The sequence below is a fragment of the Vespula pensylvanica genome, chromosome 13 (assembly GCF_014466175.1).
Source record: "Vespula pensylvanica isolate Volc-1 chromosome 13, ASM1446617v1, whole genome shotgun sequence".
Classification (NCBI taxonomy): domain Eukaryota; kingdom Metazoa; phylum Arthropoda; class Insecta; order Hymenoptera; family Vespidae; genus Vespula; species Vespula pensylvanica.
In genome coordinates this window covers 4,636,461-4,650,428 of record NC_057697.1, presented here as the reverse complement: position 1 = coordinate 4,650,428, position 13,968 = coordinate 4,636,461, and the positions used below count along the sequence as shown (strand labels likewise).

General features: G+C 27.8%; 2 protein-coding genes across 8 annotated transcripts; one reads left to right on the top strand and one right to left on the bottom strand.

Moving 5' to 3' along the window:
- The first annotated feature begins 80 nt into the window (after positions 1-80).
- On the top strand, positions 81-13,917 carry LOC122633674 (OVARIAN TUMOR DOMAIN-containing deubiquitinating enzyme 9-like). Of its 6 annotated transcripts, none has more exons than XM_043821853.1 (5): positions 81-278; positions 1,983-2,022; positions 11,455-11,700; positions 12,496-12,629; positions 13,505-13,917. In XM_043821853.1, the coding sequence occupies exons 3-5, from the start codon at positions 11,463-11,465 to the stop codon at positions 13,808-13,810; spliced, it is 678 nt and encodes a 225-aa protein (XP_043677788.1). In that variant the 5' UTR covers positions 81-278; positions 1,983-2,022; positions 11,455-11,462; the 3' UTR covers positions 13,811-13,917. The 6 variants fall into 6 exon arrangements, with proteins under 6 accessions (XP_043677788.1, XP_043677785.1, XP_043677784.1 ...); XM_043821850.1 differs by having other exon boundaries at positions 81-352; positions 11,455-11,667; XM_043821849.1 differs by having other exon boundaries at positions 81-352.
- On the bottom strand, positions 3,123-10,260 carry LOC122633673 (sodium/potassium-transporting ATPase subunit beta-1-interacting protein). Of its 2 annotated transcripts, none has more exons than XM_043821847.1 (6): positions 9,931-10,063; positions 8,713-8,850; positions 8,522-8,602; positions 8,263-8,454; positions 8,085-8,145; positions 3,123-4,147 (listed from the first exon to the last, which is right to left on the bottom strand). In XM_043821847.1, the coding sequence occupies exons 1-6, from the start codon at positions 9,982-9,984 to the stop codon at positions 3,384-3,386; spliced, it is 1,290 nt and encodes a 429-aa protein (XP_043677782.1). In that variant the 5' UTR covers positions 9,985-10,063; the 3' UTR covers positions 3,123-3,383. The 2 variants fall into 2 exon arrangements, with proteins under 2 accessions (XP_043677782.1, XP_043677783.1); XM_043821848.1 differs by lacking the exon at positions 3,123-4,147 and adding an exon at positions 6,479-7,206 and having other exon boundaries at positions 9,931-10,260.
- Positions 13,918-13,968: the final 51 nt, after the last annotated feature.

Sequence of the window (13,968 nt, the reverse complement as noted above, 5' to 3'; positions counted from 1 at the left end):
CGTAGACTTTTGTGACATGCGCAATGATTTATTCTAGTCTCCCATCCCCACTCCTTCTCATCCCCTTCGTGAACGATCGTTCCAATTCGTTTCTCGCGAAGTATCCCGGTCGCGACGCTAAAAATTATTCGATCGATCGAAGTTTATTACGCTTTCCTTTCGAGAGTCGAGTTTCTCTGACGCGATGATTTATTCCGTAGATTACGTATGTACTTACATACACACATGTGTAGATACATATGTATATTAAGGCATAAAAGACGGAATTAGAGAGCATAGTATGTATGAAAGTGATTTGAAGTGGAATTATAGAGACAAGTTGTGTTCTTTCCTACGACCGAATATAATAAGCGTAATTGAAAGATCTTTTTTTCTTTTTCTACGATCAATTTGTAGTTTCTTTTTCATTTTCGTTAGGCTTCTTTTCAGATTCGATTAATTCGTTTCAGTTTTTTCTTTTTTTTTTGTTTTTTTAAAAATTTATCGAAATAATAATTGTAAACTAATCATAATTTGAATTATTCTTATATATTTTTATTAAAATCTGATTTTTTATAATGTATTATTAATTTTTTCTCGTAACTCGAAATTGTTTTTTCTTTTTTTTTTCCTTTCTTCTTTGGTAAATTTGTTTAAGGTTAGAATTGTCGAGCCCGCGAAAATGATATTATTTAAATATTACAAATTAGTGATCCCATATTTGAACACTTATCGTTTATTGTCTTTCGATTATCATTACTATGTAATAATAATGATACATTATACATTAAGAGAGCGAGGATTTGATAAATTTCATTGCTATTTATTGACGAACAATAAAGATCTTCGTAAAAATGCGAGTTATAAAAACACCTTCGATTTCTTAACCTCGATTGATTCTTTTTTTTTTATACGATACAAGTTAAAAAAGACATTATATCTACTTGAGACGGCATTTTTCAGTTAAAAATAACGCTTAGGATTATCGGTAAGGTACTTATAATTGTTTTTTCGAGAAAAAAAAAAAATACTTTTTAATCAATTTTTTTTCTCTCTCTTATCATCCCTAACTATCAACAATTATGAAAATGACCTGAATTAAAAGTCATAAATAAAAATAAAAAAATGTGATTTGTCAATTATTTGGTGTTATATTGATATCTATGTTAATAATGTAAGTGAAATAATTAATAAACAAAAATAATAAAAATAAGATATGACGGGTCAGTTTCATAATCATTGGGGTCAACTATAATAAACACGTGAGGGGAACGTATATGTATGTATGTATGTATATATATATATATATATATATATATATATATATATATATATATGGACGTGTATCGACATATAACTACGTAAATACATATACCTTATCAACAATAGACATTTTCCATACTTTGTCTTATTGCAGATCATTTACAATAATTGAGCGTAATTAGAGCTGTCGAGATTATTTTGATTGTTCTTTTTTTTTTTAAGTGAGATTATAATTTCATAACATTCCGTCAGATTTTGTTTCTTATTATTATTTTAATTTAACCTATTTATTTGCTCTGAGTATATAAATTATGTTTAATTTTTGCAATATTTCTTTTCTCTAATTAAAATTTAAAAAAAATTTTTTCCCTTTCTGTTTTTTAACTTCGTTTATATCAGTAGTACTTAATTAAATATTTTGATTTTTCAATTATTATGCAGCTCTAATCAAAACAATATCAAAGTACACTTAATTATATTCTTAAATGATTTAAAAATCAAAAATGATGAATCAATAAATGTAACTTTAGGAACAGAATATTCCTATTTTTCTAGGAAATTGTTTACCTCCAAGAAAAAAAGAAAAAAAAAAAGAAAAAAAGATTTGAACAATTAAATTTTGAAACAAAAATTAAATGTAGATATCTTAAATAATCATATAACTTACATCGATATTTAATACTTTGGTGTTTATATCTCTACGTTCTCTACTACAACTTGCTACATGTATTGTATTACAGTTGCATAACGACATTACCAGGTGCATAATTATTAACGACGGTACGTGTATATGTATATTATAAATGTATATAAATGTGTGTATATGTCTGTATTTTCATATAAAACAAACAAATTATTTTCAATATTTTTGATTGACATTTGTAAAAATATTCAGTCAATGACTGAATTACTTTTTTTTATTGCACGCTACTCGTGATACTTTTTCTTTTGTTTATTATTATCATCATTATTATTATTATTATTATTATTATTATTATTATTATCATCATTATTATTATTATTATATCTATATAGATATCGCCTAATTTTAATAATTAAATCTGTCGATTGGAAGACTATATTTATAATTAAAACGTGCATGTTCACGTTTTTAGATATGTATATGTGAATTTTTGTTCTTTTTTTTCTTCCTCTTATTTATTTTCTTTTCTTTTAAAAATCTCAATAAAAAATATTGCATATTGACAGAAAATAATCAAACAATTATCTTCTTTATTAATTATTAATTTTGTAAGAGATTATTTCCTCTTCTTTTTTTTTTTTATTTACAGATGACTTAAGAGGTGCAATATTTTAATTTGATGCATAGTATATATAATAAAAATTGTTCAGTTTCATTCACAATGAATAAGATCATAGCCATTCTCAAGGAGAATAAGAATGATAATGAGAGCATTTAGAGAAATATTTTTTAAATTATAATAATGGCGGTGTCGTTAAATTCGCTGATAAAAATAATATATATAGATAGTATATTATACTAATATGCATGTATCCCTAGCAGCGTAAAATTTTCAATGTTTCTAAAACCTGAGATTCAAGGCATGACGTCGGTAAATATGTATATATCTATACTGAGTGAATCTATAAAAACAGGATTGTGCCAATATTTTTTATTATTTATTATAAAAAATATTGAGATTACCTATTTTACATAGTTTACTCTGTATAATGTATAAATTGTTAATGTTTTTAAAGTTAGGGTTGCAATTTGTGAATGTCAAAAAATAAAAAATTATTCTTTAAATAAAAATTTGGAAATTTTTTCTGAGATAGATAAAAGTATAAAGTTCATACATTTAAATAAGTATTTTTGTATAAAACAATACAAATCTAATATAAGCTAATTCATAATATTTTGAAATTCACAAGTTATTATCCTAACTTCTCCAAAACATAAATTGCTAAAAAGAAACAAGAGCCTGATTTAACAGTAACGCACAATGAAGAGTTTGCTTAAAAGTCTTAAATAAAATCTGTACAAAGTCTATTCCTCTTGTGTCAGTCCGTATCAAAGTAAAGCTTTAAAAATCATCAAAATGATAAAAAACTAGCCTTCTCATTTTCGATGAAGAACAAAAAAATTAATGCTAGGCTACTATTAGGACATTATTAGAATATTATATCACTGTATCCTGATACGCTGGTGGTCCACTAAGAACAAATTGTCTTTGACTCTGTCTAACAATATCGGTTCTGCTAGGTACCTGAGGTGTAGCTCTCACACCATGATAATTGCTATAACTTGATCTAGCACTAGCAGGCCGATTGCTATACAAATCTTCAAGATCCTCACCATTCAAGCTTTGAGTACTAGTCTGTTGAAAAGTTGGATTGCTCTGACCTTGCCATTGCATAGTATTCAGATCATTTTCTTGCCAATTGTCAGTGAGATTTCTCGTTGAGCTATTTCCATCCCAGATGGGCAAATTCTGATTGGAATAATTACTTGTATTTGAATAATTGTTATTATCTTGTCCAGTCCAAAGCGTTGGCGAAGAGACAGCCATATTCACAGCTTCTGGCTGCCAATTGGAATTTCTATCTCTGTCCCAACTTACTGAAATCCTATCATAATTCAATGTTCCTTGAGACAAAGAGTTTACATTTTGATTGGTTAAATTACTTGGTGCTGTATTAGCATAAAGACTCTCCTGATGATCCATTATTCGATTAACTGGATTCTTTCGACGTGATTGTCTAACCGAACTTCTTCGACTGGATCGACGTGTACCATCTCGTGATATCACAGAACGTCTCTTGACTCTTCGAGGTGTCATTGGCTTAGGTGATACACTGTCATCGTGTACAGGAGGCTCTGGTTGAGAATATTCGATGCTATACAATGGCCGAGGCTGCTTTTTCTTCTTCTTCTTAATTTGTACTGTTGGAAAAAACAAAAACACAAAGGAAATAACATCGAGTAACTTAGAGATAAATAGAAAAAGAAACACGTATCTGAGTCTCTTGACTATATTAATTAATTATTAATAAAATTAATTTTGTTATAAACAAATATAAAGTTCTATCATGATAATATCCTTGCAAATTAATTGATATTAAAAAAATTTGTAAATTACAATATTTCTTTCTTGGCAACTCACATTCATGTGTTAGTAATTATAAAAATGATCTAAAAAAACTGAATTTTCTAATTAATTTTATTATATTATATTATATTAAAAAACAACCTAGGCTACTTTCATAATCGCTAGCTCATATGTATCGTAAAATACATTCCAATACATCTATTGTTAATTGATTAAGAATTATTCATATCACATATTTTTTAACAATAATTTTCCCTTGCAAAAATAAAAATATACTACTTGTAATAATATATCCAAGATTACTGAAAAATGATTAACCAAAAAGCTACATAGCCACACAAAATTCTATAAGATTTCCCATAAACCAACCAATCAACCGTAGAGAGAAGGAAGATGTTAGAAAAAGGAAAAAGAAGAAAAATGAAGGGGTTAATAAATAAAAAAGCAAGCAATAGTAACATTGCACATTTATTGTCACTAATAAACTGCATCAAAAGAATCAATGCAATACAGTTGTCAAAATAATAATACAAAACTAATTCCTACATTCTTAAAAGATTATGCATTATTTATTTTTCTTTTTTGCAAAATAAAGTGACAAGAAATCTTGTACTTTTCTACGCAAGACGATAAACTTTAATCCAATTCAATATATATATATATTTATCTGAAAACATTACATATATAGTAATGATTATAGTCCGACTTTCATGAATTTTTCTATTCATTATTTATTATAATAAATTCTAATTAACTTTTTCACTTCGTTCATCATATTTGATCATCATATTTAATCTTCATTTATCAAAGGAATGAATTCGTTGATGCTAATGTATGAGTAAAAAGAAAATAAAAAAGGAAAAAACAAAAAATAAAAAATAATAATAATAAAAAATAAAAGAAAAATATCATGCAGAACCGAGTTAAAAATAGATGTTCATCATTCAAATTTCACATGTTATAATTCATAAAATTTTTGTTCAATAAGATATATTGAGTTTGTTTTTATATGCATTGTCATCTCGAATTAGGAATATATAGATATTAATTATTTTCGAAACGTTCGAAGATGAAATCACGATGAGACCAACTACCATGCACTACTAAACATACTTAAATATTTATAGTTTTCCATAGCACCACATAGTAACCAAACGTTCAATGCTATAAGTAATAAGCTAATAAAATGCAGTCCAAAATATAATAAAAAAAAATAACATATTGCTTGATAAAAGTGATGTTTCAGAAGCCTATATCTTACTAATTGTAGGTATAATAGTAAAAAAAAGTATTCATTATTATTATTATAATATAGTAATAATGATAAAAAAGTACAACGGGACGACTTCATCATTATTTTGCACATACTGCAGAAAAAAAATTCGTTAGAAAGACAAATTAAACAAAACTCTCATCCTAAATTCTAATAATGTCAAGTATTTTTCTGCACATGTGCAAAGTCATACAAAAATTGTGCTCCAATTATTAGTTTAACGTTTGAAATCTGATTTTTTTTGTACCAGCGCATACTTCATACAGCCATATAATGGCTAATCATCTATCTATCACAGTGTACGTATCATAAATTTATCGATGAGAAATAATAATAAAGTAAATATCAAATACATATTTAAAAAGCCCTGAACAACTGTGAAGTTAGTACGTATGTATGTGTATAAATTAAACGCAGCTAACGATTAATTTAATTAAAGTTAAAATCAACAATTAACACAACTTATATTCATAGATATTAGATCAGTCCATCTTTACGTAAAACATGAAAAATATTAACTATAAATCATTACGGTGAAGCTATAAACTACAAAACGAGATAATTCCAGGGAAATGGAAGTTGTTACGAAAGGAAGTGGCACTTCAACTAGCTACACTAATCGTTTCGTGTATTTGGCAAGTATAGGAATTTTATGTTACATTTTCATATTCCAAAAGAGTGGCAGTATAGAGCAAAGCAAAACTTTAAATCAAATCAACTATCTCTTGCAAAAGTTATTTCTTATAAAATCTTTCTAAAATTTCGTTTATAATTGAAGATTTCTTTTCTTTCTCTTTTTTATATTTTCATATTTTTACGTATCTTTCTCTCTCTCTATATATATGTTCTATATATGTCTATATATGTATGTGTGTGTGTGTGTGTGTGTGTGTGTAAAAAAAGGTAAGTTCCTTTTTTTAATAATCATTCTTCAAACAATATATTCTAATTTTTGTTTACTCTAAAAATTACTTGCACATAACGATAGAGGTCTACTTTCTCTTTTAGACTTATTTGGTCTGTCATGATTATTCATACTTTGATGACGATCAATGGCCAATTTTGGATCAGAGTAAAATGATCTTAAAGGCTGTTCACGGATATGATCTGTAAAAATTCTAGGTTTGCTAGGTGTCCTGGTTGGTTTTCCATGATTTGATTGAGTTTTACATTTAGCAGTTGTAACAGAAACATACTTCGAAGAATGTGGATAATATAATTTATTCTTTTGATATTTTAATCTTGCCGCACTATCCAAAGAATCATATTCATCATACGGTGAAATAGGTCTTTGAAGATGATCTAAAGGATTCGAATAATCAGTCGAATATTCCACGTTTTTCATATCGTTATTGGATAGATTACTTCTATTACTTATGATAGTATCATTTCTGTTACTATTTTTACTATTACTGGAACTATTAAATGATTTATCATTTCTTTTTGGAAAAGTTGTATCTCGATAACCAGATTGGTGTGAGCTAGTTGTGCCTGCAGGATAATCTTGATTGGAATTTTTATATGGATGAGAAGGTGGTGGAAGTGCCGAATAACTAACATACATAGGATGCAACTGTGTGTGGCCTGCCAACCCAAAGTCATCACCGCCAACAAAGTCAACTGAAATATATCATTTAGAATCGATAATGTTAGAGTAAATTTGCTTAATAGATTCGGACGATATTTTTACCTTTAAAACTTAAAGAATATAATTGATACAACTGTGATGAAATGGTAAAAGTTTCGAAATTTTTATTTATTCAATCTTTTCAAAATTAAAATAAGTCTGTCCCACTAATATACTTTTATTAAATAATAGTGACTACCCAATATTTTCAATAATAAGACAACAGAAACTCTTTTCCATGCTGAAATTACTGATAAAATTTCTTTGAATATGGCAATTTAATACATCAAATAAATATTACAATTTTATAAGCTGCAGAAAGTTATTTCTTACTACTTTTATACATTCCAACTAAAACGTATATATTGAAAATCAAAGAGATATATAATAATACTACGTTTTAAATCTTGTATTTTACAACATAGTCAATCGTGCCGAAACGAGCAAATGAATAAATGCGTGCAAATTGTGTATGAGGCAAAGCACTTACCAGAATGGGGGATCAAATCCACCAATGAAATCAACTGTAATTAATAACCCTTTTTTCAAGCAATAATAAATGATCTGATAAGCTTAAATTATTAACAACTAGCAGAAATAGTTTACTGCAGCTTTTAATATGATTTATATCCCATAAGAATGACTATACAGATTTCAATTTTACCATTATTTAACAATTCGAATTTTATACCTGAATCCTATTAAACTGTATTAGAAATTTCAATGCACGATAATATTATCATAAAAATATATTCCTGCGCATTACCTACTCTACCTCTTTATTCTTATATAGTATGAAGTATAAAAAAATAGATTATAAACTAGTAAATAAATATAAACATAAATTCTTTTAACATAAATTAATACTTACAGCTATCATCTTCTTCTAAAAAGACTTTACTTAGACAGATCCCTCCTATAATTGCCATTAACTGAAACATTCAAATTTAAATTACTAGAAAAGAAAATGATATCATTTGTAATACATCACATTCTATAAATAGTATCAAAGACACATGTAAACAAAGCTATATATAATATATACATACCCCTAAAAGACATTGTGTAGATGCATGTAGGATTTCTACTACTTCATAATCCAGTACACAATCCGTCACATTACTAGGACGTGCTGGCCTGAATAATTCTGGTTCAGTAACATCATATACAGCTTTACAACCGGGCCCATTTACATGCCACCAGGAGAAACTACCGGTACCAAGATTTAAAATATCACTATTCTGAAAAAACAAATATTTATTACAATCAAGATCTATGAATCCAATTATCCAACTTCAACTTACTTACTTTATCCAGTACTCCTACACTGAGATAAAAGCATATCATAAATATGTTCCATCCTAACCAAAGTGTGTTCCATATACAATACTGAAATAAAAAGAAAGAATAAGCATTCATTGTAGCAAAATTATCTGCCCTATTAATTTGTGATAGCATTCTTTTAAATAACATTACTGAATAATTATCGGTCTACGCACCGATATGATATATTTAGGTCTGTATTGAAAGCCCCCAAAAAATCCGAGGATAACAAAAATTATATTGAAAAAATTGACCAGTATCGGGGCCCACATAAACCCCAGAAAGTCGAAAACTTGACGCTCTACGGTGGTAATCTGTAAATAAACAAAAGATTTAGAATCAAATATATATAGCATCAAAGCAGTAGTGATATAAAATTAAAGTATTTTACAATATGCAGACAATTGCTTAGATTCTACTCATTTCCTTATAGTGTATTCTTAATCTGTGCCAATTGTCTTGTGTTCCAAATACTTTGTTGATTGGTCATTCTCATACAAGTTAGAACTTGTAACACTTATATATACGTGTTAAGTTAAAGAAATAAAACTTTAAAGACGTTTAAAGAATATTTTATTTCTTTTTTTTTTTTGTTCTAAAGATTACATATCAATTCTAAGTATTAATAAATGTATGTACATATCAACCTCTTCTAAAATTTTAGAATGATATTATAAAAAATACGATATTAAATTGTTGCAATAAAAAAAAATCATTAAAGTGATCCATCATCAAGAACGCCGATGCTGCAAGTGAAAGCTTCATCTAAAAAAAAAAAACGAAAGAGTAGCCTAGTTCCATCTATATATATATACAATAATAATACTTTCGCGTGTGCAAAGTAACTTATCACAATAGAACAACGTAGAAAGATAAACCAAAAGACTGAGGTCGATAAAATGATAAAACGAGTCTAATCTACAAAGTCGGTAGTACCAACTCCATCGTAGCGTCGATTACTAGAAAAGAAAAATGAATACTATTCTCAAGTAAGACGAAATAAGAAAAAAAAAAAAAAAAAAAAAGAAAAAGAAAAGGAAAAAGAGTACGATTTGTGCATGACGAAGATAGCGACCGATCATTTCGATGAAAGAAAGATGAGATAAAAATGAGGATATCTATATTTTTAAGATTCGTAATCCATAAAAAAAACGCATGACTCAGATTAGAAAAACGTGTTGCATGTATCCTTTCTCATAAATGTGTGTGATGTATGTGCGTACGTGTACGTGTATATGTGTACGTACGTTACGTGCATATGTACGTAAGTCGTAAAGTACGTAAGTATATATACGTATGTACGTGTGTACGTGATGATCGAGAGAGACTGCAACGCACCTGAGATGTCCGTTGTGCATTTCCGTTCATATAACTAACAATAAATATATACTTACAAGTTGCAGAATGCATATCGTCAATAGAAAGTGTCTCCTGCTGCAAATTCCCATGTCATTTGACCGAACGATCGTTGTGCTTTTTCTTCCTCTTTTCTTTTCCTTTTTCTTTTCCTTTTCCTTCTTTTTCTTTTTTCCGTAAAACTTCGTCACAATTTTGGGAATTCACTCGACAAACGGCAATGATCTTGTTACACCACACGTAGACCGCATATCGTACCGCAATATTAATGCTTCGTTGTACACAGTGGTGGCACGTTTCGATACGACGCCATGTTAACTTCCGAAGTGATACACTCCTTCCTCCTTTCTTTCTCGCGAACGACTGGCTGCCTCGGCGCGCAATGACACGCATCGCTTCATCCCGTCGTCCGGGCAACCAACTTTATTATTCTCGCGTGCGACCAACCAATCAACGAGCACCGAACGAATTCCTTCCTGCGTAGTAATTTACTGCGCAACTCGATTCTCATGACGTATTAATATTGTGCTTGAAACAAGGATTCAAATGTTGCGATCAAATTTTAATAAAACGATCTTTTTCAACAACAAGCATGTGATCAGAACTAAATAAAATGTTTATTACGTTTATAAATATATGTTAAAAAATATCTTCAATTTATGAAAAGGAGATAATTAAAAATAGAAAAAAAAAAAGATAAAACATAAGTACCGCGAATTGAATTAGAATTCAAATCTCCTTCTCCCTTGTGAATATTTTATATTAACCTACTTTTCTCTACTAACTTTTAAAAAACAATAACACACACGCATATTCTATAATATAATAATTTTGTTCAATTTGCCATAGGAATGACGATCGAGGTCGAATAGATATATTTCTGATTTCAAAGTGCTAATGTCAATTCATTATCTTTCTCTACATATATACATATGAACGATAAATGGCATTTCGTGAATAATTACGTTCTATGAGATGTGGCTCTTAAAAGGGACACGCGAACGGATTATTAATCGTAAAATCTCGTTTTCAGCTTACGAGATATATTTACGAGATCATTATTAATTTTAACGAATAAAAGTGTCTTCAAAAGGAAAAACTGAAAACTGGACGCTAACAGCGTTCAAACAGTAACCTTATTGAGAAAATTTTATCTACCCTGTTTATGGTGTTTCTTTCTTTGCTCTTATATATTCGAAAAAGGTAATCGGATTGTTATACAGATATATATATATATATATATATATATATATATATATACTATGAATGTAACCAAAAATTTAATGAATTTAATTTTTATACATTTGCTTATTTAGGTCGTTTTTATAATTATTAATACATTTCGTGAGACTCGTGATGTCTGTATCAATGGTTCTCAACTTTTTATGTCTGTTTTTTTTTGGAATTATTATTCCTTTCTATTTATGTCATATATCACAACACTTGAGAACCGCTGATATACGTAATTTACACGCTTTTACAAATCTTCTCTTTTATCTTGCATACGTAGTGATCATTATAATCGAAAGTAAAACTCGACTTCTTACTCTTAATGTCTATAGAGGAGTGCATGCACCAGTTGCCCACGAAGAATGAGAACGGATGCGTTTCTTGCTACTATATTAAATATTATTTGGATAGAGGAGATTCGAACGTTTATCAAAACGCGCCAAAAATTAATTTAGAAAATTCTTATACTTTGTGGAAAGCTGAGAAAAATTCCGAGACGAAGCTCGCAAGACGTACCAACGGTTACACCCAAACTTCTAGAAAACGTAAAGGAAAACGTGCAAATTTTAATAAAGGAGGTAAAATATTATAAGAAATATTTTAATAATTTTTTATTTTAATAAATAATTTAATATTTTAATAAATATAAAAATAAAAAATATTTATAATTATAATTATACATATATATTTATAATTTTGTAATTTCATGTATATATGTATATATTTATAATTATAAAATTAAAAAATATAAAATATAAAAAATATAAAAACAAAAAACACTAATTTTATAATATATATATTAATAATACATATATTTATAAAATTAACGAAAATATATAATAAATATAAAAATATAAAAGATTTTAATTTTATAATTGTATACACATACACATATAATTATAAAATAAAAATTTTGTTATAAGATTTTACCTCCTTTGTTAAAATTACTACATATATATGATCTACATCAATCAACCATGTTTACATTTTAGTGGCGTTTTTACAGTGACATAAAAGATGATCGATATAACACATTACAACCTATTTTCTTTATCACTATCAGCGATATAAATAAATTATTATAATTATTTTATTTAATAGAGAGTAAATCCCATTCATATGTAATTTAGAAACATTTATATAAATGTTCTTTTTTTTATGGAGGAAAGTACTTTTCTTTTTCACAAAAAAAAAAGATCAGTTATTTAAAAATATTTCTAAGATATATATATATATTTTTTAATTCTTTTTTAATTTTAAATTATTAGATAAAATATCAATGTAAAATATTAGTAAAAATATCGTGTGTAAAACATTAGTAAAATATATGAATTACAATATAATTAAAAGACAAAAAAATGAATTCATTACAGGTACGGCTCGTTTAAAGTGCAGAGAGGGCACGTTTCGCGTGCATAAAATTTATGGAGATGGAAACTGCATGTTCCGTGCGCTCAGCTATATTCTTTGGCAAAATGAAGATGAACATCAATATTTGCGTAACATGGTTAGCTAGTACAAATATAATTGCTTCTTTATATACAGGATGTCCCAAAATAAGTAGAACATATATTCAAGGGTGGTTTTAGTACCAAGTATTAATAATAAAAAAAAAAGTTCATATAAACATATGTCATATTTGATTTTATTTTCGGTTTATAACGAATTATTAGTATCGCAACAGTTCTTTCATTGAATGGATGTAATGTCAGTACATTTTAACCAAAGTTCTAGATAATTTCTAAACAATCGATTTCCAAACAAATGGATAGGTCGTGGATCGGTCCTGTTACCTTGGCCTGCTCGCTCACCGGACTTACAATTAAATCTAATCGATTTTTTTTTTAACTTGCGGGGTTATTTGAAGTCCATTGTGTACAGAACGGCCATTAACGATGTTGAAACTCTTCAGTGTGCAAGAATTGAACATTGGTAAGACGTCGGCAGGCCTGTATTCAAATGCGAAGAAATCATTTCGAATCATTTTCTATGAAGATAAATAGATAGAGCTTTTTGAAAGTCGAATTCGCTATAAACTCGAAAACAAAGTTAAATAGTACATACAAGTTTATACGAACTGTTTATTTTTTATTGTTTTGATGTGCTACATTCCATTCCTAAAATATTTTCTACTTATATATGATATAAGCGATATAAATAAGTTTTTTAAGAAAAATAAGAATATAAGATTATAAATGCGTATGAATTATTTTATTAATTATAAAGAAAGTTTCTTATTTGTTGTTTAAATAATATCATGAAAAAAGAAAATTAATTATTGCATTTCTAAAGAAAAAAAAAAAAAAAATGAAGAAAAAAGAAAAGAAATTTTTGAACGAATAAAAAAGATGTTAGATATTAATAAAATGAATTATAATATAGGTTGCTAAATATATAAAGAATAATTGGCACGAGTATGGTCCTTTCGTAATGGCCGAGTGGAATATATCACATCCTGAAGAATATTATGAGCACATGAGAATGGTTGGGACGTTTGCAAGCGAACTTGAATGCACGGTAGCAACAAAGCTTCATCATATGAATCTCTCCATCTATCGTGAGATTGAAGGCAAGGATGAATTGGAACGTGTTTTCCACAGTCATGTTGACTATTATTACGAGACTGCCAGATTGCTCTTCACCGGACTTTCGGAAAGCGGTCATTACGATGTTTTACTCAACGATTAACTATATATTTTCTTTTTAGAGAATTCTTCTTTTTTATTATTACATATATATATGTATGTGTGTGTATATGTGTGCGTGTGTGAAAAAGGGAAAATAAAATATTTTCTATATTCAGCCTTTTATTTTATACATATGTATATATATATATATATATATAT

What these genes read in the sequence shown, in the direction of transcription:
- LOC122633674 (XM_043821849.1), top strand. Translation starts at nt 281, where the DNA reads ATGTATGAAAGTGATTTGAAGTGGAATTATAGAGACAAGTTGTGTTCT. An exon ending in GTGCATAATTATTAACGACG is followed by an intron (nt 2,023 to 11,454) that starts GTACGTGTATAT and finishes TAATGTCTATAG; the next exon opens with AGGAGTGCATGCACCAGTTG. An exon ending in TGCAAATTTTAATAAAGGAG is followed by an intron (nt 11,701 to 12,495) that starts GTAAAATATTAT and finishes AATTCATTACAG; the next exon opens with GTACGGCTCGTTTAAAGTGC.
- LOC122633673 (XM_043821847.1), bottom strand. Translation starts at nt 9,984, where the DNA reads ATGGGAATTTGCAGCAGGAGACACTTTCTATTGACGATATGCATTCTG. An exon ending in CGATATGCATTCTGCAACTT is followed by an intron (nt 8,851 to 9,930) that starts GTAAGTATATAT and finishes GTTTATTTACAG; the next exon opens with ATTACCACCGTAGAGCGTCA. An exon ending in TTTAGAAGAAGATGATAGCT is followed by an intron (nt 4,148 to 8,084) that starts GTAAGTATTAAT and finishes TTTTTCCAACAG; the next exon opens with TACAAATTAAGAAGAAGAAG.